Consider the following 22,741-nt stretch of genomic DNA (forward strand, 5'->3'; position numbering starts at 1 on the left):
CGTTATCAACGTAATCGTTACTAACACGTGCGGTCTCCCATTCTTCTCTCGTGTCGTACGGCGGCACTTAAATAGGAGGTGTCCTCGCGATAAGCCGGAACGTAATTGTCATAATTTCGTTCTTTCGAAACGTTATCTCCGAAGTTGCGTCATTACACGCAACCGCGTGCGTCATTGACGCGTGCGGCGACAGGTTGTGCTCTGTTGAAAGTAATTACATTCCAATAAAATAGCCTAGAATTTTTAAATTTTCCTCGCAAATTCTTCGCGGATGAGATTTCGAGAGAGAGAGAGAGAGAGAGAGAGAGAGAAATTTTTCTTGTTGAAAAATCCGGAAATGTGGAAAGGAAATAGGCATGTTCGGTGGAAGTACTTAACGATCGGGTGGAAATAATATTACTGAACGAAGCATGATTAATGACGCGAAGACACACAGCGCGAACAGCGTAACGCGTCTATCCTTGACGAATCGACCTACGGCGGCGCGCGTCGAGCTTCCGCCTCGCGACTCCGCGAGATCGCCCGTTATCACGTGACATCGACCGTCGGTCGTACGTTACGTTCGCGAGGTTGAATCCTCGGAGCAGAAAAAAAATACGAATGATATGCGAGATCTCAGGGGGGCGGGGCGCCCCCTCGGCGATCCCGCTGCGAGAACGACTTGCGACGCGGGCCCGCGTTTCCACGGGCGATCTCTCTCGTCGTTTCTTCGCTGATGACATCGATGCCGCGCGCGCGCCACGTGGCTCCCCGAGCGGCGCGAGGTTAACCCTAACCTAACCCACCAACACGGGCTTCTCGAGCGTCCTCTCTTTCGCGCAGTGCCGTAGCGCTTCCGATCGGCCGCGTTTAAGGCTCGTTAACGTCGTCGCCCGGAGTCAAAGTCTATCGGGCGTCTCGTTGCGCAGCGCAGCGCTCCGCTCCGCGCGGTTGCATCGAGCGCGCGGCGTGACGCGGCCGTGACGCGGCGCATCGTCCACCAGCAGCGGGCGGCGCCGAGGGGGATCGGCGATTCGGTGCAGGGTGGGGTGTGAGAGACCTGCATACGTCATTCATCTCCGGAAATGACGTATCGGCGAGGAGGTCAGGCGCGGCACTTCGCATTCCCGATCGCGCGCTCCCGTAGGCCCCCCGTCCTCCTTTCCTCCCCGAGCGTATGTGTGTAAACTCGGCGCGGAACGATGCGGGTAGATCTCGACATGACGAGATCCCCTCGCGCCGCTGTCCGTGTGACGCTCATGTGATCGCGCCAGCGTGACACGAGAGGAAAAAAGGGTTGCCTTTCTCGTATCGTGTGAAAAATTTGCTAATTATTTTCGTCCGCGCAACAAAACGCTTGCCTCTGCGGGGAAGCTCGTCTCCTTCGAATGTAAAAGCTATTTTAGGAAGATTAATAATAAGGTGTGTGGGAAAAACGCGCTTCCTCTCGGATTTGTTGTTCGCGAGATCGACGCCCCGGATCGTAGTCTTATTTGGGCGAGAGCATCTCATGGTCGAGAACGTGTAATAACAACGTGAAAACGCGTGCTGGAAATTGCTAGTTGACGGAGTGGCGCGCGTTTCCGGCGAGGTCGCTCCTGGACGGAGCCGTCGGAATCGATGCCGCCGCGGTGCGACAGATGGCGGCACTGCGCCCCGGCCCCTGCCCACATGTGCAAAGATGGCCGTCCGCGAGGTCGGGCCGTCGGTGCGTTTGCCCACGTTCTTCGAGACTCGCTGTCGCGCCCTCAGCGTCGCGCTCTCCTAACGACACGCCGTCGTCCGGGGTATCGTTTCGCGCGGACACGCGCGCCTCGCGAGGAAAGGAGCAGTTCTGAGCGGACGATCACGCAACGACGGTGAGCAACGACGAACATGTACGGGGGGGAAAACGATCCCATATTTTTCCTCGACACGGGACCCGCGTCCGTCTTTCCCACACTGTCTCAGCGCGTTCGTTTAACGCCGGAGGAGGAAAACGGCAGAAGCGTGTCCGTCCCCGTAAGTTTGTCGAATCGAGACTACTTCCTCGCCTCCGAGGCCGCGGGGAGCTGCGAGAGAACGCTTAATCTCCCCCCTTTGCGGGATTACCCGCGGGATTTTTTCTCTCTCTCTCTCTCTCTCTCTCTCTCTCTCCTGGCGATCCGACGGGGAACGTTGACGTCAACGTTTCGTGCCAACGCCGGACACGTCGCACACGTATTCATCTTTCGCGAGTAATTACTAATTGGTAACGACGTAGAAAACGGGGGCGGGACGAAGGCGAAGGCGTTCGGGCTGTCGACGTTATCGAGATTGGTCGCGACGTGCCGTTTCGGGGTGCCCATCCGTACCCTACTTTATCTATGTCGCGTAAGCTCGTGATTAGTTGACGCCTTGCTCCTCATTAGTTCGCAAGAGATTGGGTGCTTTTCTTGTCGAGCGACTGGTTTCGCTTCATTGCCCCTTTTTTTCCGAAGTGACGTTTTAAGATTATTATAAATTATTTGAGTTTTATTATATGACAGCTGTTTTTTTTTTAAATGTGTATTTTAATGTTATATTTATGGGAGATGTGACAATTATTGTGAAATGGCAATGATTTTACATGTTCTAGAAATGCGTAAGATAAATATCTACTTTTATTATATAATATATATGTATATTGGCATATGCGAGTTTCTTCCTCAATTTTTAGCGGTATAATCTAAGACACGTCACGTCATCCCCAATCGCAATAAGATTAAATCGATCTAAAACATAATGTGACTCATATTCTGACTTCCCGATGTACGCATCTCGCGTCAATGTTCGAAGCGATAACACTCGCTGTAACATTTGCTTAATAAAGGATATTTAAATGGAGGAGATAGACGAAATTAAATAACAAGAGAAGTGATCTTCGGTGTTAGTTTTCACATGATATTCTTTATTTTACGAATATCATGCGAATAACAACATTGATTTACATATTTGTTGCGTATTTTATATATCGAAAATTGCGAGCAGGTTACAACACCGCGAGAGAGATACATACATTCAAATAAAAATAAGTTACATAAGGTGTATGAATATCCTTTCGGAGAACGTGTTTTCGTTTCGCGAGAGTAGTTACTGGCCTTGCGAGTTACCGTTTTACACGTGTATTTATTGTACTATAAAACGTGAACAAACACGGTTGGTCGTGTGCATTTTCAGATAGCGACAACTCGTGTGAATTCGATGATTACGCAGTTGTTGCAAACAAATGGCGGACGTAATAAGTTACGAATCTCTTTGTTTTTCAGGATCGGAGTTTCATGGGACTTACAGCGCCCAGCCAGGGAGCCAGGTGGGCGGAAGCGCCGCGAGTAATGTAGGAGTACCCACGGGTAGAGGGCCTCCGCCGCTCGGCGGCATACAGACGATAGGGCAATCTGCAGCGGGTATACCACCAGGAGGTCCCGCCGGAGCGCAAGCGGGCCCGTCGCAGGCCCCGACACCGGGAGTGCAATCGCAACCGCCGCAAGGTCCAGCGCCTACTACGACACCACCTGTGCACACACCGTCGCCTCAGGAAATGGGAAAGCAGGCCCACTTGCAGACGCAGCCGCCGTCTCTACCACCAGTTTACGTACCAACGCAAAATAGACCGGGTCAGGTATGGCGTTTGGTATTTGTAATGAAGAGAAATTTTTTTTTGTTTAACTTTTAAACCGATCTCTACAAATTTCTCGTCGATCTTCTGTGTGCAGAACACCTTTTATGGCCCAACGCCAAGACCGCAACAACCGCGAAGTATCAGTCACAGAAGTGGCCAAGGGGCGACTGGACACACTGTAGTTGGGATGCCTGGGGGCGTGGGTGGAAGCGGTGGGCAACCGCCCCTGTATCCTGCAGGTTTGACGGCGGCCAGTTTACAGAATGTGTATCTCACAAGTCAAAGTCAAGTCCATGGTCTTCCGCCTCAGCAGTCAGCGGTGTATCCAATGAATACGAATCAACTTCCTATTCAGGTACTAATTACATATATATATTACATTGGATATTTATATTTCTATGTGCAATTGTGCATCGCTCTCTCGTCTTCACCTGTGCGAAATATACTCTCTCGAGGGTACATTCAGTCTCGAATAAAAATGTAAACAAATTTTCTCTCTTTGTTTTCAGTTCTCTGGTCCACCTCAAAGGCACCAGCCGCATCAAAATCAATACCATTTTCCACAGCAACATCATTACCCTCAAATAATAACGCCAAATGTGTTCCAATATCATCACGCGGCCGCGCCTCAGACTGGCGCGTGTAAGTTTCTCTACGACTCACGTTTTTGCATCAACTACGCTTACAATTCGAGTTACATGTTGACACGTCATATTTTTCGACAGATTATTACACATCGTCAAACATGAGTTTGACGCGGGCTAGCTCAAATACGATCAGTGGTGGGGCTCAACACGTCGCAGGCCCGCTGGCCGCGACTCAAGGTGCTCCGGTTGTACCACAAGGTTCACTGCAGCAGCCGGCCCAGCAAGCGCAGCCTCTGCCCCCGATGGGTATACCTCTGTCACAGACTGGTGCGTTGCTCTCAGATCTACTTGACATTTAGCCTAATATACGTCGTTATTCATGTTTTATCTCTTTGACCCAAATAGAGCTAAAGAATGCAAAGCTAGAGCACTATAGAATAATACATGTATATTCATGAGCTAATTGTCTTATTTTTTTTTCTGCGGAACAGGACTTTTGTAATCTAAATTGGATGTATTCTTATTTTTAAAGACGTATACTCGGGACACAATGGTGGTGCGACGAATACGAACAGTACCACCAGGTCTCGAAAACCTAGAGGACAGAACGCCATTTTGGATATAGTAAACCCGGCGACGGGTAAAAATATATCCGATGAGATATACAAGGATAACGAAACTACGCAGAGTGGTGAATCCAGTAATCGCGAGACGCCACAACCACAGGTGAGTTACATCGAAATGTAATAACAATTGGTTAAGAGAGTTTAGCGTCGGAGTACCTGTGCTCGGTAACTACTCAACTGTCCAATACAAGAATTATGTACATATTTGAAACAAACTCTCATAGCCAATTGTTTGTACTTATATCTGTACACCCACGTGAGCCGATGTCCTCTAGCAAATTGTCAAGTGCTGAAAAATAGCGCTGTCAAATAAAAAAAAAATTGAAAAATTGATCGATTAGTGATTCCGGAGATTCAATAAATGTAGAGAAAAAAAACTTCGCGATGACGTTTGTCGTCGCGAAGTTGATATCACAATTTGATATCAATTACTATTTTCTCTGATTTTTGCTCGGTATACGTATTGCTACGAGCGAGGATTGAATGGCTGTGGGGGGTGACAGATTTGTAAAGTCTTGAATATTTATTTTGTTTGTCCAAGTGCTTTTGTTTTGATTTCTCTCGCCCTATGATTTGAGTTTGGAGCCAGTTTTTAGTTACGAAGCGTAATGTCTGAATGAATAGCACGTGCCACCGTCTATCACGCAGATTTGGTGATTGTTACAGAATAATGGTGCAGAGGTGATAGCCGATTTCGCGGCTCGCGTCGCAAAGGCCGCGACCGAGGGGTCCGACACGGTATCGACGAGCGCGTCCGAAACGGCGCCTAACCCAATACAAACAACGGCGCAAACGTCAAATATTCAAAACAATTCTAATGACGCGAATAGTCAGTGTAGCAGTAGTCCGCCTGTGACGAAAAATATAGCCGGCGCTGGCGCTGGCAAAACGGTACCTACGATAAGTAGTCAATCGTTAGGTGCTTGTAGTAACGCGACGCAAATCGACTCGAGCGCGCCGAAAACGGAGTCGAAAGCGTTGCAGCTCCCCGTGAAGGAGTTTCAGCCGAGGAGTGAAATTAAGAGCGTGACGATCGAGGAATCGTCACCCGTTGTTGTACCCTCGGTGGTACCCGTCGCGAATAAAGATACTGTTTCCGTACAGTTCGCCGCGCCGACTGCTAACACTGAAACGGCGGCTGTGACGGCGACGGTGACGGCCGAGATCGAGTCGTCCGAGGCTGCCGTCGGGACCGCCGGCGCCGTGGCTGCAATCGATGTCCCGAAACAACCGTCCGCCACTGCCTCGAGCGCCAATCCCGTTCCTACTAGGGAGCCGTTCCCTAATCTCGCGTCGAAAACTTCGTCGAACTCGCCGCCGAGGAGGAAACCCATCGCTACCGAGCTGCCTTCGAATACCAAAGAAAAGGAGAGGAAGACCCGGGAGAAGAGCCTCGGCTCTCGCGGCGCCACTCCCACGCCCGTGCACAATCAGACGGCGGATCATCATCATCAGAAGACGAACGGCGACGCGGCCGGCGAGAAAACGGAAGCGGAGGTGGTGCATCCTAGGAACGAGATACAGCAGAAACCGTCAGACGGTGAGTGTTTTGAGAAAGTTTTTATCGTCGACGCTGTTTTAATGTCCGAACGGGCTTTGTCTTCGGAAATTATTTCATCGACCACACGTTTTCAATTTCGTATTCGCTTCACTGACTCGATCTGCTTTGCTATCGAGTCTGCTTTGTTTAGAAATCTCAGCGCGTCTCCGCCTACAGATGCAAAATATAATCATACGTAAGCTATTATATTAAATGATAAAATAGTTTGAAATTTTGCCTCTGCGAGAGAGAGAGAAAGAGAGAGGAGGGGATGGTTGAAATAAAGCACCATATCTCTCGACATCACACGCGCGAACGGGGCTTTCGGGCTCGGGTTACGCTTATGCGAGCGCGCAGGCCTTGAACGAGTTTACTCAAAGATACATACGTCAACCGTCCTCTCTCTTTCCTTCTCTTTTTTACTCGCGATTGGAAATTCCCTCGCTATTGGAAATTCACTCGCGATATCTGCGCGAGATATCTGACGCTATCGCGAGTGAGCATATGGTTATTATATTCGTTAATAAAGAAACGCGATGCAATTACTGAAAGAGAATGTTCTTGAGTGCTAAACTGCCACTCGTTTCGCTCGTTTGAACTTTGCGCCGCGGTTATACGCGATAGCACGCCGAGATAACGGACGGTAAAGTTTCGACTGCGCTTTTCTAAATAAGCACGCGAATTTTCAGTTCGTTGGAATCGAACAGGCATTGCGTTTTTGACGTTCTCGCTATTTGATATTTATTTAATAAGGTATGTCCTTAAAAAAAAAAAAGCGTCGATCGCGCAAATACTGCAATAATACCGCGTTGCGTTAAATCGACATCGGGAGTCGATTCGAGGGTTGCATCCCTTTAGCAGTTTCAGGCTGTATAGGATCGTCAATAAGAGTCCGACATTCCGAAACACGTTGACCGGAAAGACAACCCCACGAAATGTTCCCGCGCGCGCGCGCTCACGTGCCACTGCAGGACTCTCTGCGTCGGCGTCGGTAAATCTCGGCACTCGCTCTGAAGAGGGCACCCTCGAAAAACCCTAACTTGACGTAACCTAGCTTGACCTAACCTCCAAAAACCACGAGGGAGAGTGTCGGAGTCGTCGCGTGCAGCGTGCCGGGGGTTTCACAAAGTTGCCTGTCGCCGCTCTGGACAAATTCGCGCGGCCTCATCGCCGCGTCTCATTTTTTTTTTTTTTTTTTCACCGGCGAACGAATTAAACGTCGAGATAAACGGCGCGAGGACCGCGAAAATTGTAAAACGTTCGTTTTTCGAATCCGCGGACCGTTGCTCGGACAAAAGCGCCACGCGGCTTGTATTGCGTTAGGTTTAAAATTTTAAATTATTTGTTCGTATTCTCGAGTGCTCGTCTTTTGATTATTTAAATTATAAAATCGTACGCGATCGTCAATTTTTATATTTTTACTTGGCTTGATCTTCGAAAAATCGAAAGTGCCTGGTTTCGTCATCGGGAGCGTCGTTTGATTTTCAGTGCCACGTGACTTCGGTGTGATACATGTTTGTCTAGTGCAGTCACTCTTGTTTACCAAAGTTCTTCTTATTTGAATTTTGAACATCGGCAAATTTGCACTTCGGCCTTTAACGAGGAACGCAAAATGAAAAAGGGTAAGACGACGGCACAGTTGTTTGTATAATTTCCTCGCGTCTTCACGTGCGCAGCAACGAACGCGTCCTGGACACGTTCTTCGAGGGGAGACTTGTTTATTTAAGAGGCGAACAGCATGTAGATATCGACGTCGACACAAAGGAACGAAGGGAATCTTTGCAACGAATGAGCCGTGCAATTTATTTCTCGCGCGGGGAAGGATACTTCTTCAGGTTCGCGATCCGCTGACACACGAGTTTGAGCCTCGGCGAAAATAATCGATACAGTCGTCTCTTTTTTTCTTCCCTCCTTTCATGTCCTACTTCGCTTTGAAAAATCATCGTTGGCATCTCGCGTCGTCTAAACAATCGGAATTCTTTCGACGACCGTTACGGACGCCCGAAGGTCCCGCGATTCCCTCTCGTCTATTTTCTGCGCTATGATACGATCGCGTGGTATAGGTAGGTAGGTAACTTGGCGAACGGGTGAGGCGGGCGAGGCGAGGCGAGGCGAGGCGAGGCGAATCGGAGCCAAGACATGCCATGCCAAGCCATGCCATAGCCATGCCGAGCCGAGCCAAGCCGAGCCGTGCCGAGTCGAGAGAGAGAGACCAAGGCGGACGCGGTGACGCGATTGCGCGAAAATGGCCGACGGGCCGCCGATGACGAACGAAGCTTGGTGGATTAACCGGTGGACCGGCGCTGGAAGGAACGGCGAGAAGGAAGGAGGAGGGAGGAAGTCCTCCATCGTCGCCGAGGGGACCGGACGGCCTTCAGTAGCCAGCACGTGCTGCGCTAGCCGGTCGCATTTTACACCGCTCTCTTCTCCCAAATCTGTCCCTTCCTTTTTTTTTATACTTTTCTACTTTTTTTTTCTTAAATTCGTTTTTTATCCCACCTTCAAAAAACGCGACACTCCGTATAGATCGATTCGACACTCCACTTTCAACTCCCGGGATCTCTCTCTCTTTCTCCTACGCCTTCCCTTTATTTCCCGCAACTCACGCGCTCCTTATGCATCACTCTTACCGCTCACAAGGCAACGAATACGCTTATTACACCTTCTCGCCGCGCCTTTTTACAGTCTGTTTTATACACTCCAACGTAACAACCTCCGCGCGATAATATAATTGTGTACATATATATATTTTTTAAATCGAATTGCGCCCTATACACGCATCGTTTTATTCCTTTTCTCTCCCCCTGGTATACATCCATCTGTCTCGTTCCTCCCGCGTTTCTCGGAAAGTTCAGCCTCTCGGTTCGGTCCCGGGGGAACGAGTTTCGATCTAGTGTGAGTAATTCGTGTCGCGTGTTCGAAAAGGTAGCGAAATAGTAGTGTGAAGTGCCGGAAACACGTTCGGAGCGGAAGAAGACGAGCGGAACGAAAACGGAGCGGAGCCCTGCTGCCGCGTGAGAGATGTACGTCCGAATTTCATTTCTTTTCCGTTCAGCGGGGGCATTTCCCCGCTGCACCTTTCGGCCGACCGTGAGGTCGAAGATGGTCGCGGCGGGGCACCTTGGTGACAACGTGGTCCCCGACATCTTGTCGGCGAGGCGAGGCGAGGCGACACGGCGCGAAACGAGCCGAGCCGAAGGCGAGGACGTGTCGCGCGGCGCGCGACGACAGACGGGGGGATCAGCGAACGGCGCGCATTCGCGACGACGTCCGCTTTACTTATCTTATTTGTTTCATTAGATTTGTAAATTGCATGCGCGCGAACCCATACGTGGCGCGCAGTAACCGCTTCGATAATATCGTGCGCATAATGTATAATGCGTCGGAATCGCGGCCGCGCGCGCGGAGGAAGGCCTCTCAAATATGGCCACCGAAATCTGGCACCGCACACATACGCACGCACGCACGCACGCACGCACACACACGCACACGCAAACTCGCGTAGTTACTCGGGCGCGGGCCCCCCGCGCGTGCGTTGGGTAAGCTCGCTCGGATTTTTTTCTTCCCTCGCTACCCTCCCCTCTTCTTCCCTCGATCCGCCGTTATCTCCAAAAAATTTGATATCGCATGATTTCTCGGCTTTATCGCACGGCTTCGTCGCGACTTTCGTTAAATCGGCTCTTCTCGAGACTTTTCCTCTCTTTTACCACGTGGACGCGGCGCGCCACCAAGTATTACAGCCCGGCCTCGCGACGAAGAACGGACTCGTTTCGCCACGCTCTCGCGGACCGCGTTCGATCGCGTTACCATCTCACGCCGATCGCGCGAAATTAGTCGAATTACGCGCGCGCGACAAGCGCCGGTCAATCGTCCGGAGGAGGAGCATCGTCTGGGAAAGACGTCAGCGGCGCGCCGTCCACGCGACGTGGGGCCGGGCGCGTGGCCATTTTGTGGAATGATCGAAAGAGAACGCAGCACCATATTGGTTCTCGCCGACGTTCGTCCCCGATGGCTCACGACCTTCGCGAAACCGCGCTTTCCTTCTCGGCGTCCGCCGAGAAGAGTCGTTTAGTATTTACGAATGAATTCAGTCCCCCCCGATGGGTGTTCGCGCGAATCGATCTGCTCTCGACGATGAAACACCGGAGATATTCTCGTTCGAATGAATTGCGTGTATCAAAATGATTTCTTTTTGCAAAGCGGGGGGGAGGAGATTTGATCCTTCGTCGATCTATATCGTGGAGCTCGAAATGTTCGTATATACATAACAATTATGTCTCGGTTCGTTTCTTCTCGCTCGCCGCGCAAAGTATAAGCGCGTTAATAAGGTCGCCGTCTGACGTTTCCTCTCGTCGAGAAACGACCCGGGAGATGCGTCGCCGCGGTGCGTAGCAGTATCGCCGTCGAAATCGTTCGTGCATGCTCCCGATGCTCCGGTAAAAAAGAAGTCCCCCCTCCCCCTGACACCGCCGGGGTCACGGCCGCGTGTGGTAATGCAGACGCGCGCGAGTGCGTGAGGACGTGCGCGTTCGCGCGCGCCCATTGCATACGTGCGTGCTTGCATGCGTGCGTGCGTGCGCCCTCGGTTAACGCCATTTCACAAGAGCACGCGGCGCGCGTGTGCGTCGGAAAAAAGAATATCACGACTTTCGGCGGCGCGGGGCAACCTTGAGCAGCCGCGCCGCTCGTCATCCGGCGATCGGGTGAAAGTCTTCCGCGGCGCGGTGAGAAAAGTCGGCGCGTAACCTCGGAAAACGCGGCGCCCGCGCAGCTGTTTTCTCAACGAGAACAGAGCAGGGCCCTTCGATATTCAAAAGAAAAGGGTTGCTTTTGTCGAGACACTCCTTTTGCTCTTCGAGCACTTCGGGACGAACTCGCGTTTCGTGGTTAATGTACATAAAAAAAAATAAAAAAAAAGAGCGGACGGTGTCACATGTCACTCGCGCTGACTTTACTGTACCGATAAGGAAATGCAAGGAGGAAAGTAATTTCACAGTCAATAGTATTAATAACGGGCACGCTTGCAAATCAGGGTCGCGTTACGACTTGGTGAACGTTTTTGCGTTATAAAACCGACGCTTCCGCGGCACGCGTTTCACAGACCGTGGTATTTTTAGTTTTAACACTTGAAGAGTTCGGGGACACATTCGTGAAACATTCAGATTTCGTTTTGCATCGAGAAAGACGCGAAATCATTTTTCGTCGTTCTCGAGGGAGGGGAGGAGAAAAAAAAGACGTTGATTCTTAGCCGTCTCGTAACTGGCGCGCGATAAAACGTATATCGGAGTAAAGACGGGATGTATCAGCACGCGCGAAACTTTTTTCCGTCGCCAGGCGCGATGCTCTTTGAGCTCCGTCGATGTTCGACGGCGATAGACGATCCCCGCGCGAGCCCATCTAATTATATTCGTTCCTCCCGAAATCCACGATCGCGCGCGTCATCGCATTCTCAGATGCGCCGATTCTCTCACCGTTTTCTCACAGTTTTTATTTATCGCCGCGAGAATCGAATCTCCTTCGCGGGAGCGGGAGAGAGAGAGAGTGAGAGAGGGAGAGGGAGCGAACGATGAATGAATCGCTATTTATTGACATATGAGACGCTCTAGGATGCTATTTCCTCATCGCGCACTTCGACTACTTTAAACGTAACGTTTCGAAGAGAAGAAAAGACAAATTAAATTTTTTCGCATTTAAAAAGAACGTAACATGTATTATAAAAGAGAGAAAAAAAAGGAGAGGAACGGAAGAACGGTCCACGACCTGCTTTTGTAAAACTCGACTCCAACCTACTTTCGTGCATCGAGAATCTCGAATTCACGACCGAGGACGGTGGTGAACGTATCGCCCACGTTCGATTAATTAGCCGGTTCGTGGCTCGCCAAGAGGGATTCATCGATCGGAGAGGAGAGAAGAATCGGCGCGTTTCGCCGCGTGAATTTCGATCGAGCCGACGACGACGACGACAGGGAGGAGAGGAACTCTCCATCTCCCGTCGAGAGATCGCGACGAATAAACGAACGGCGCGCACATACATGGGAGGGAGGGAGGGGGGGGGATTTTTTTATCCGGACGATATTTATGCGCGCGGATGCGCGCGCGAGCGCTTTTGGGTTAGGTCGAGCCGTTGAAATTGCGCGCAGTGCGCCTGCTCCGGTGCAAAACCGACCGAACGGAACTAATTTAAGAAATCCTATGTCGTGCCTCTGTCGGTTTGCGCCAGTTCACAGGTTAAAATAGATGCGTGAAAGTCGTCGGGCGTCGCGGCCGGCCAGGCCCCCGAGGGTTTTCCGAAGTGTCTTTCAGTCGGGGACAATCGTTCGCGGACGCTGTTGACGCTCGTTGCGCGGATCTCCTCCTCCTCGTCATTGTCGACGCGGCGACGTTCCTCCGAATCGAGAGCCCGAGCCTCCCCTGATCGCGAGTTGAACGCGAATTCCTATACCCGAGCGTCGTCGACCGCCCCGGATGCCATCGCGATCGACGCGGCCCTCCCGAGAACGAGATCGCCATATGCTCGCTCACGACGATAACAACAACGACAACGTCGTCGTAGTCTCGTCGCGCCGATGAGAGAGCCTCGCCGAGGATGCAATTTTTCCCGTTGTCGTTTCTGCGCACCGTCGCGTTTACGTGTCGCATCTACTACGCCGCGTTTGGCAAGGATTTGGCAGGTTTATAAATAAATACTGAATCAGTGCCGCGTGCGCGTCCGCGGAAACTCGAGCCATCCGAAGATGTGAGAGTTGCACGTGCGCGCGCGGAACACACGCGAAAAAACCATGGGCGACCGAAGAACGAGCGACGGCGGCGGCGGCGGCGGTTGCGGCGGCCGCGGCGGTAGCCGTGCCAGAAGCGGCACGAGATCCAAAAGTCGTAATCGACGGGGATCCCGAGACCACGGTACGCGAGTAGCGCCGTTCCCGACTTGGCACGTATCGCCGATACGCGTCGATACGCGCCGAGAACGTCGTTCCTCCGTTGAGTAGAAGCTCCTAAAAATCAGAGAAAGAGATAACTCGGTCGCTGAACTCGTCCACCTCGAAGGAAAGCTCGCGACGAGGGAAGGAAGCGAGCCAAGCGCCGGAGTGGCTTTCGTTCCTTCCTCTCTCGGGCTTTTGATCGGCGTAGGATGCGTTGGCATAGAAGGACGTTATGCGTCAATAGGATACTGATGGATACTGATAAGCTAAATGTAGTAGATCCATCGAATGTATTGCGCGACGCGCGTTTCTCCAAATTTGTACAACGCGATTTTTCCTCCTTTCCCGCGATCCTCGTATTTTCGTACAAGCTGTAGCGCGTGTCTCATCAACGGTGTTTCTTTCTTTCCGTTCTCCAGGTAAAGCTATGCAGAAGCAGAAAAGCAAAAATAAATTGAAACCCCGCGATCTGAATCGCAAGGGCGCAGAGAAGGAAGGCACGGACATGGATGCTTTTGTAAATACCGTATCAGCGGCGAAAACAGCGGAGATCAAGCAAGACAACAAGGAGCAGCACGCTCCCGCCCCGAAAGACAGTAACAAGGAACCCAATAGAGAAACTAGCAAGGATATCAAGGAGAAGGACAATTACGAGTCGAAGAAGGAGAAGGAGATTCTGCCGGTTCACCGGGAAGCGAAAACCGAGAAGCACGTGACCACCGAGGTGTTGTCTAAGGACGGCGCTCCCGCGGCGCAACAGGCGTCCCACGTCACGGCGGACAAGCCGCCGGCCAGCAAGGAATCCTCGATAAAGTCCGAGGACGGCGCGTTTAATGCGCTTCTTCCCGCGACATCCCCCAACGACGTCGTCGATCACGCGATAGTCAACGAGGAGATGCACCTGGAGGCGATGGTCGCGCAGAAAAATGAGGAGAACTTCAAGGTGTCGGCGCTCCACGCGTCCAACGACGAGAAAGCGACGACGGTCACGCCGGTGATCACGGAGAAGAAGCAGCAGCAGCAGGAGGTCGAGGATTCCAGCGGCACCGGCAACGTCCCGGCCGAAATCGCCGCACCTAGCGTTAATAAGACCCCGTTACTCAAGTACTTGTACAAAGAGGGTCAGTGGAGTCCGGTCAACATGAGCGGTAGGAAGTCCTACGACCGGGACTTCCTGTTGCGTTTGCAGTTCGATCCCAACAGCAAACTGAAGCCAGCTAATCTACCAAATTTACAAGCTGTTTTGAAAGATAGCTTGCAGGTACGATAAGTAAAATGAGTCATGCTCTTGTTTCTTCCCGTAATTTAATTTTTGCACGTATCGCAGCTATTGTTTTATCTTACGTCCACGCTTGTTTTGTACAGAATACGCATAATACTATGGACCTGAGGGCTTTCAAGGACGCAAATATTACCAGGCACGATTCGTTAATGCCAGGATTTGCGAAGACGAATATGAGCACACGTCCGGTAAGTAGAATTAAAGTAAAATGCTTGTGGATCGTATTTTTCTTTTACGGGAGGGAAGGAACGAGTAAATGATGCCGCACGACGAAAGTAGTGGTCTGAAATCTTTTGACGAATAATACATATCTTCTGATTGAAACGTTTACCTTTCCACATCACGTTACTCTATTGAATGTCGCAGCTTTGATGCGTGATATCGATGAGACGTATTCGTGTTTTACAGCCACCAACAAGTCGTAAGAGCGATCGGGGCAAACCAAAACCGAATAAGCCAAATGTTATTCACGTTTCGCTGTCGTTAAGGGAAGACGTGAAACTGAGGGAAACGGAGAATGCATGGAAACCGACGAGGTTGAAGGCGACCAACACCACTGAGGAAGACGAGAAAACGATGGCCCTCTATAAGAGAGTACGAAGTGTATTGAACAAACTCACTCCGCAAAAGTTCAACACGTTAGTCGAGCAGGTTCGACATTTGCCGATCGATACGCAAGAGCGTCTGCAAGGAGTCATCGATCTGGTCTTTGAGAAGGCCGTCGACGAGCCCAGCTTCTCCGTCGAGTACGCGTTGCTGTGCAAAGAACTGGCCATGATGGAAGTCGCCGGCCCCGATACTCAAGACAGTAGTTCCGTTAGCTTCAAGAAGCTTATTATCACGCGTTGCCAAAAAGAATTCGAAAGGACTCCAGATGATGAAGAAAGGAACGTAACGATAAAACAAATTGAGGAGTGTAACGATCCGGTAAATATCTTGCATGATATGTATTTTGTTTTTCAACTTAAAAAATCTTTTCAATAAACTATTTTACTTGAATATCTATTTCACTGTCCTTATTAGGAGAAAAAGAAAGAGCTTCTGTTGGGACTCGAAGAAAAGGAGCGTAGGGTACGAGTTAAATCTGTAGGAAATATTAGGTGAGTAACTTTTTTATCCAACACATCTCGAGATATCATTTACGATGTTTAAATCGCTTTATTTAGCTGTATAAAAATAATATATTATAATTATTTTTGATTTTGCATTATCATGCAAATTCAGATATTATGGAATACTATGAGGTTCTTACAAAATCGTGATTTTCTCAAATTTTATTCATTTAGATTTATCGGTGAGCTGTACAAACAGCAGATCTTGACGACGAAAATCATGCACCGATGTATTCGTCATTTACTAGAACAGAACGACGAAGATAATTTGGAATGTCTATGCAAATTGTTAACGACGATTGGCAAGGATTTGGAATTGAAAGGAGGACCTGCTGAGGTAAAACCGCTGTTCTTATGCATGTCCAATTGAAATGTCTGTCTATTTGAAAGTATTTATTGGCGGTGATATATATTATTTAAATTAATTTCTTATTGTTTTTTTTCCCTAGGAGATGCAAGAATACTTTAGTAGAATGCAAGAGATTGTTGTTCGAAAAGGCCAGAGCAAAATTAGTTCTAGAATTCGATTTATGCTTCAAGATGTTATCGATTTGAGGGCAAATAAATGGATTCCGAGGAGAAATGAGAATAATCCTAAAACGATAGACCAGATACAAAAGGAAGCGGAATCTGAAAGACTGGTAGAAACTCCATTGAGTACTGCGCGAAAAGACGATCGTAATAACGATAGAAAAAGAAATCGTGGACTAGGAGGTCCTACTGACGATGGTTGGAGTCAACCAGTAGGAAGAGTGAGACCTGCGGCGTATTCGGTAGAAACAGCAAAATTGAAGAATAAACCGGTTAGTTATCGCATATAGTAGGATTTTTTTCTTTTTTTATAGAATCATTAGCAAAGAGCGCATTGCGCGCACGCCATTTTTCCTATAACATATCTGTATTTGTATTAACATTTTTGTACGAAATAATGACAGAAAACAATTGATATCAGTAAAACATGTGTTCCGAAATGTAATGACAGTATAAAACAGTTCATCAGTTTATGTTACAGATCTGCAGTACCATACGTTTATTTTCAGTATTGTCATTTTGGTACATATTTAAAAAAAATTACAAAATTTTATATTGTAAATTTGTTAATTATAAATTTTTCCTCAATCACAATTATGAGACACACACAAATAAGTTTAATTCTTTCGAAGTCATGGATATATGGCATAAACACATCCTAGAAATGAAATAAGCATACTTTTTACATTGTCGTCCAATATATAGTAAACAATTTTAAAAGTAATATAATTAATTAATAATGTAATTATTTAGCGAACATTACTTTTAAAACTGTTTAAATTATATTTTCAAAATATTCAATAGAATCTTTATATGAGAAGAAATCATGACAAACTGTATTTGTAAAAAATATTTAACGCTAACTCGGTATGCGGTATTTAACTTGCTACAGGTGGTAAAATATTCAATGCATTTGGATACATTTGTTAAAAGTATTCAACACAGAAAGGGTTAAGATGATGTATGTGCATGAAATAAAAATTTAAAAAAATTGAACTATTTTTAAGATTTGAGCTATTTATTCCATAAATGTCAGCACTGTCTTTTTCAACAATAGCCACCCATGGACGACATGCAACTCGGCAACAGGGCGTCCTATTTATGGAGGGCTGCTCCTCCCGCCAGCAACTCTAAGACGATAAGTTCCAACAAATTTGCGTGCTTAGAGAATATGTCCAACTTAGATCAGGACAAGAGGATGCCGCCCTTACCGCTCTCTGGGTAAGTCACATTTTTCATTTAGACAGGTTTGCTTTGGATTTCGCCTTTTTATTAATCTCAAATTTAATGATGCTTCATTTGTTAAACTTACACGCATATGTATTATTAATCACGTTCTCGAAAAGTCGCTTCTCGAACAAGAATTGATTTCATTTTTCAAAACTTACCACATTTGCTTCGTGCTTCAGTATGATGATATTAAAACAGACTAGAGTTTATGAATCTTCTAAAACTTACATGATTTTACAAATGAATTCTGATGTATTACAAATCTTGATTGTTAAATTTAGAAGAACTTCAACAACCGTGCTTATACGTTTTTATCTTGTTTATTTCAGATCGCGATCAACTGGTCCAAGAGAGTGCAGTCGAGATTACAAGTCGTATGGTACGTTCTTTTTTTTTTTAGACGTATAGACATGAACATCTCAATTATTTTATGTGATAATGTAATCATGAAACATTTTCTTTAAATTAAAAATTCTTACGCAAGAAACGTTTTTTACAGACGGCAGAAGTTCCCGTAACGGCACTCACCAGTCGGGCAGTGCATCGAGGGAGAGTCACTCATTATTGGACTCTCAACGAAGTACCTCGATGCTTCAACCTGTAATGAAGTCGGCCTCTCAATCTGGGGCTATAAGTCACAAGGCTCCGATGTCGGAGCAAGAATTCACGAAGGCGTACAACTCCATATTGAAACATTATCTGGAGGAGCCGATTGTTGAAGTAAGTTGTCTAATTTGTATAGAACAATGGTCTAGTTCCCACTGAACTTAAAATTCGAAGCTCCACTTTGGTGTAAACTTTATGGGATAACGCGTGACGTAATGTACGTGGGATAAGTCGGGATCGAACCTGGAATTCGCTGGCTACGAAACAACCGTTTTTGCACGGAGCCACGCATTCTCCCATAAAGTTTAAAATTTGTATATTACAAAATGTATCCACGCGCGCGCGCGCGCGCGCGTATGTGTGTACACTATATATATATATAAACACACACGTACTTTAGCAAGGCACAAATATTTTCAATAAAACAGCGCACGCTCCTTAGATCTATCTCTGGTTCAATAGGAGATGTTTGAGTCATTGGCGTGCAATAATAGGCAATACCTTCTTTTTGGTTTCGTGTGATAACGATATTTCATGCTACTCACATTAACTAAAAAGAGGACAAGATATTTTCTAAAAGAAGATTATTCTTACGATTATTCTCGACACCGAGAATTCAATATTAACGCACATGTATTTTTGCTTGCAGAATACGGGAATGGAAATTCAACAGAAGTTTGACAATGCCACATTCGCGAAACTAACTCGCGAATGTATACATCACGTTCTTGAGAAATCTTTCTTAGAACGTGACTTAATATCGAAGTTATTGTCACATTTGTTGAGGAAAAATATTCTACCTGTGGAATGTTTCAAGAATGGGTAGGTTTTCTTCATTGTTTATACAGAAAATTATTACAAATAGTAAAATAAGTAAATTACATATTAGTGATGAAAATTTTTATACAGAGTTAAAGATATTTTTGTGTTAAAAAATATCTTTGTGTTAAGCATGCCAAAAGGATTCTGATGTTATTTGTATTAAATTTAATCTTGTAATGCGAAGTTTTTTTCATTAAACTTGTTACAAATACAAATAAATACTATTTTAGATTGGGAGAAGTTCTTGAAATCGTTGATGATTTGGTTATTGATATACCAAAAATTTGGACTTATCTAGCCGAAATACTGTGTAAGTAAAAAACATGCATATCTTTTTGCCGCGGATTAACCGCGTGATGTTAAGATACGGATAAAAATTTTTCTTGCATGATGACGATTACATTTTACGCCATAGAAAAATGCCGTGCGCGTATATTTTTAGCTCAACAGGACTGAAGAAATATATAATTATTCATTCGTCCTTATTCATTTGAAATCAATTTCACACGCATGACAATCTGTGTTGCAGCACATTCGATAGAGGACGGAGCTATCCCTCTATCTGAATTCAAGAGTATATGTATAAGGTTGAGAAGGCAAGGCTTCATAGGAAAATTCCTTGGAGAACTTCTGACAAAAGTATCTCGTAACAAAGGGCCTAAATGGCTTGCCGATAAATGGGACCAAAGTGGACTTCAACTGAGTAACTTGATCGATCCGGAACGAGAAAATGCCGATATAATAATTAAAGATTATGTAAGTATATGTAAAATATTTATATATACAAGATTGTTTACAACACATCCCTCAATTTAATTTTCTAATTTCTTTAATCCACTAAATATGTAAAACATGCTACTGTATGTGACAAAGATGAACTAAATTTAAATTAAACAGAAATGTAAAAAGGAATACTTGGATCTATTTTCCCGTTATTTATTTGTGAATTTACGTATTACAGTTTCAATGTCAAAAACCTTTCTCGTATTTTTCCTATTTTACATAAGTTATTGTCTTTTTCCCTCTATCTTTACTAATCTATCTAGCTCTCTCTCTCTCTCTCATTCAATCTTTCATCACTTTCACTAATATTTTTCATTTATTAAATAAAATATCAGTTCCAAATTAATGCATAACACCAGTTTATTTATTTTCTTTGCTTATCTATATTCTATGTAAAAAAAAAGATTTAATGTGCATATATATTGTATCACTATGTATCTCAATCTTGTTTTGAAAGTAATTAAGACAGTAATCTCGTCCTATGCTCGCGCAATCTTATTGGTTCTACTGTTCTTACTTTTAGAATTTGGAGTTTCTAACTGGTGATTATAATAGTGCCAAAGACTCCACTGCTACCGAGCAACTCCCATTAGAGAAAATTCAAGAAAATCTTACAAGGCTCATGAAGGAAAATACTTCTTTCGACGAAATTTGTAGTTGGATAACTGTAAGTACAATATAATTGACTTGTTAGTTATTTATATCGATATTCTCACATTCACCTTATTTTTTCAGGCAAATATTGGTAGTAGAGAGAAGGATCCCAAGTTTATAAGACATTTAATGACTGCCATCTTAGAAACTACTTTAGGTATGTATCGTAACACTGTTTTTCGAAATATTTTGTCATGACTTCTGTTATATGGCTTTTTATGTAATAGAAAAGTATATAAAATAAGCATGATGATAACATTTTGTTTAGAGTAAAGATAATATCTTGTGAATTATCTTTGTGTTGTTTAGCCAAAAGGATTCTGACACGACTTGTAGAATCAATTACTTTGAAATTTTTTATACCGATATTCTAAATTTTGTTTTTCCTTCTGTATTTGCAGAACGACATCACGGCACTTGGAAGCTAAACCTAGATACTTTTGCGAGTTTGCAAACGTTGATTCAACGGTTTGTCGACGCGAACGAATTATTGGAATTACAATGCCTTTATGCAATTCAAAGATACATTAAGAAGATCGAGTTTCCACCGGGTAAGTTCGTGAAAATGTTTTATTAGTTGCACGTAACAGCGACGTGTTCTGCGTTACTTTTTAACATATCTCTTTCAAAATAAAATATATACGCTTATATATTTTATTTTTTGTGAATGTAGGGGATGTAAAACGTGCGAGATTTGAATGTTGACAATTTCTGATCGCAGGTACCCTCGTTCCCATTATGAATCGATTGTGGATGGATAATGTGATATCAAGCGACGCGTTCCTGACGTGGAAAATGAAAGTGCCGGAAGGAGCGGATGTCGAGGGCCATAGCGTCTCAATCGTCGCGCTCACGTCATTTTTCACCGATCTGCAAGAGCCGGACGATAATTCCAGTGTCGAAGAGTTATCAACTAGTGCGAACCAGGGCTGTTGACGATACTGTGATCGATTGCATTATCGTCTATTAAAGAGACTCAAATACGCGTTTCCCCGTTGAAAGGAAAATACAACGCCCGAAATCAAATTGCAGTTGTGTTTTTTTTTCGTAAAACAATGCGAACGCAGGAACGCTCCCAAGTATTGAAGGAAGGAATGGTATGGTAAATAACAATGAAGTGACACGTAAATGTATGTAATATAATCTATAACTCCAACGACTCTCTACCAATGAGTAAGGAGAAGTGAGAGTGCTGACTAAATAAACACGACAGCTGTATTTGAAATACAGTATACATAATGAAGATAAAGTTTAACTATTAATTATTACAGAACTATGCAAAATAATTATTATATATAATTCAATAAAATGGTTCAAAGTTTAAATAAAGCAAAAAAAAAAGGCTCGAAAAAATAATTACCGTGTTTCTTATGTAAAATGTCTTTGCAGCGCGCGGTAGGTCGATCGCTCAATAGAAACCGGAAAATAATGCGTCTTTTTTCCATTGCTTGGAATCGGGGAAGACTCAACGTTACTTCCAATTATATTAAACGCTAATATCACGGATCACAAACCGAAGTGCTTGTTACACGATTTAGATAAACAAATTGCAGATCGGAAATATGCAATCTGAGGAGTAGGTCAATTTCGCGTGGAATAAAAAGGAATTCGGAAAAGGTAAAGGAAAATGATTGGGAAAAACAGCTACCGAGATAAAACCAAGTCTGATAGTACTGACAGCGATATGGTTCTTCCTATTATTGTAACGGAATACGGTATAATATAAACAGAATTACTAATTTATATCTTTGCAAATAAGAACTTATAATGTATTATATTATAAGAAAAGGACATTCACATTGAAACACGAGACGAGATGTGGGATAGAGCGAAAGCGAAGGAATATATATTGCGGAGTTAGGATCTGTAATCTAGAACACGTTGAAGTTAGAAAAAAAAACGAAAGATTACAAATGGTGTGCATATATACATATAAATATATATATATATACATATATATATATATACATATATATACTTATAAATATATATATATATATATAAATATATATATATATATTAAGGTACTATTTTTTAACACTAGCTATTTATAATCACAGGGAGTAAGAGAGAAAGAAAACGTGAGAGAATGAGTGTGCGTGAGAGAGAGCAAAGCGTGGGAACATTGGTGTGTATCCACGTGGCTAATGCTGTAGCGAATTGTATAAAATTGTTATTAAAAACTGATTTGAGGTACAGCGTTGAGCTCGCCTTTGTTTCGAACGTGCTCGTATATAGGAGAGACTGATCTTCTGTGTGCATGTGTGCGTGTACAGCTATCAAGGGATTATTATGTTTATCCGGCAACTATCGTTAAGTGCCGATACCACATGATTTATCCGTACCTATAAAAGGGTATCCACACTCGAGGGGAAAGAAAATTGCGAGATAACGTTTTCGCGAGAAATATATAGACGACGTGCCGACTGTACGGGATATACTTTTGTGAA

At 45.4% G+C, this 22,741-nt stretch overlaps 1 protein-coding gene across 1 annotated transcript in view; it reads left to right on the top strand.

Moving 5' to 3' along the window:
• LOC105448865 (eukaryotic translation initiation factor 4 gamma 1) overlaps positions 1 to 22,191 on the top strand; it is a 37,202-nt gene extending 15,011 nt beyond the window's left edge. The window contains exons 2-23 of the mRNA XM_011687697.1: positions 3,246 to 3,598; positions 3,693 to 3,953; positions 4,108 to 4,240; positions 4,324 to 4,512; positions 4,718 to 4,911; positions 5,478 to 6,351; positions 13,691 to 14,532; positions 14,637 to 14,741; positions 14,962 to 15,480; positions 15,577 to 15,653; positions 15,840 to 16,002; positions 16,115 to 16,468; positions 17,254 to 17,417; positions 17,756 to 17,805; positions 17,926 to 18,146; positions 18,682 to 18,854; positions 19,085 to 19,164; positions 19,384 to 19,610; positions 20,161 to 20,304; positions 20,373 to 20,448; positions 20,693 to 20,842; positions 21,013 to 22,191. Of these exons, the coding sequence (XP_011685999.1) occupies positions 3,246 to 3,598; positions 3,693 to 3,953; positions 4,108 to 4,240; positions 4,324 to 4,512; positions 4,718 to 4,911; positions 5,478 to 6,351; positions 13,691 to 14,532; positions 14,637 to 14,741; positions 14,962 to 15,480; positions 15,577 to 15,653; positions 15,840 to 16,002; positions 16,115 to 16,468; positions 17,254 to 17,417; positions 17,756 to 17,805; positions 17,926 to 18,146; positions 18,682 to 18,854; positions 19,085 to 19,164; positions 19,384 to 19,610; positions 20,161 to 20,304; positions 20,373 to 20,448; positions 20,693 to 20,842; positions 21,013 to 21,227 (5,564 nt within the window). The 3' untranslated portion in view covers positions 21,228 to 22,191. The remainder of the gene's footprint in view (positions 1 to 3,245; positions 3,599 to 3,692; positions 3,954 to 4,107; positions 4,241 to 4,323; positions 4,513 to 4,717; positions 4,912 to 5,477; positions 6,352 to 13,690; positions 14,533 to 14,636; positions 14,742 to 14,961; positions 15,481 to 15,576; positions 15,654 to 15,839; positions 16,003 to 16,114; positions 16,469 to 17,253; positions 17,418 to 17,755; positions 17,806 to 17,925; positions 18,147 to 18,681; positions 18,855 to 19,084; positions 19,165 to 19,383; positions 19,611 to 20,160; positions 20,305 to 20,372; positions 20,449 to 20,692; positions 20,843 to 21,012) is intronic.
• Positions 22,192 to 22,741: the final 550 nt, after the last annotated feature.

Source organism: Wasmannia auropunctata, unplaced genomic scaffold (assembly GCF_000956235.1).
Source record: "Wasmannia auropunctata unplaced genomic scaffold, wasmannia.A_1.0 LD336078.1, whole genome shotgun sequence".
NCBI lineage: Eukaryota > Metazoa > Arthropoda > Insecta > Hymenoptera > Formicidae > Wasmannia > Wasmannia auropunctata.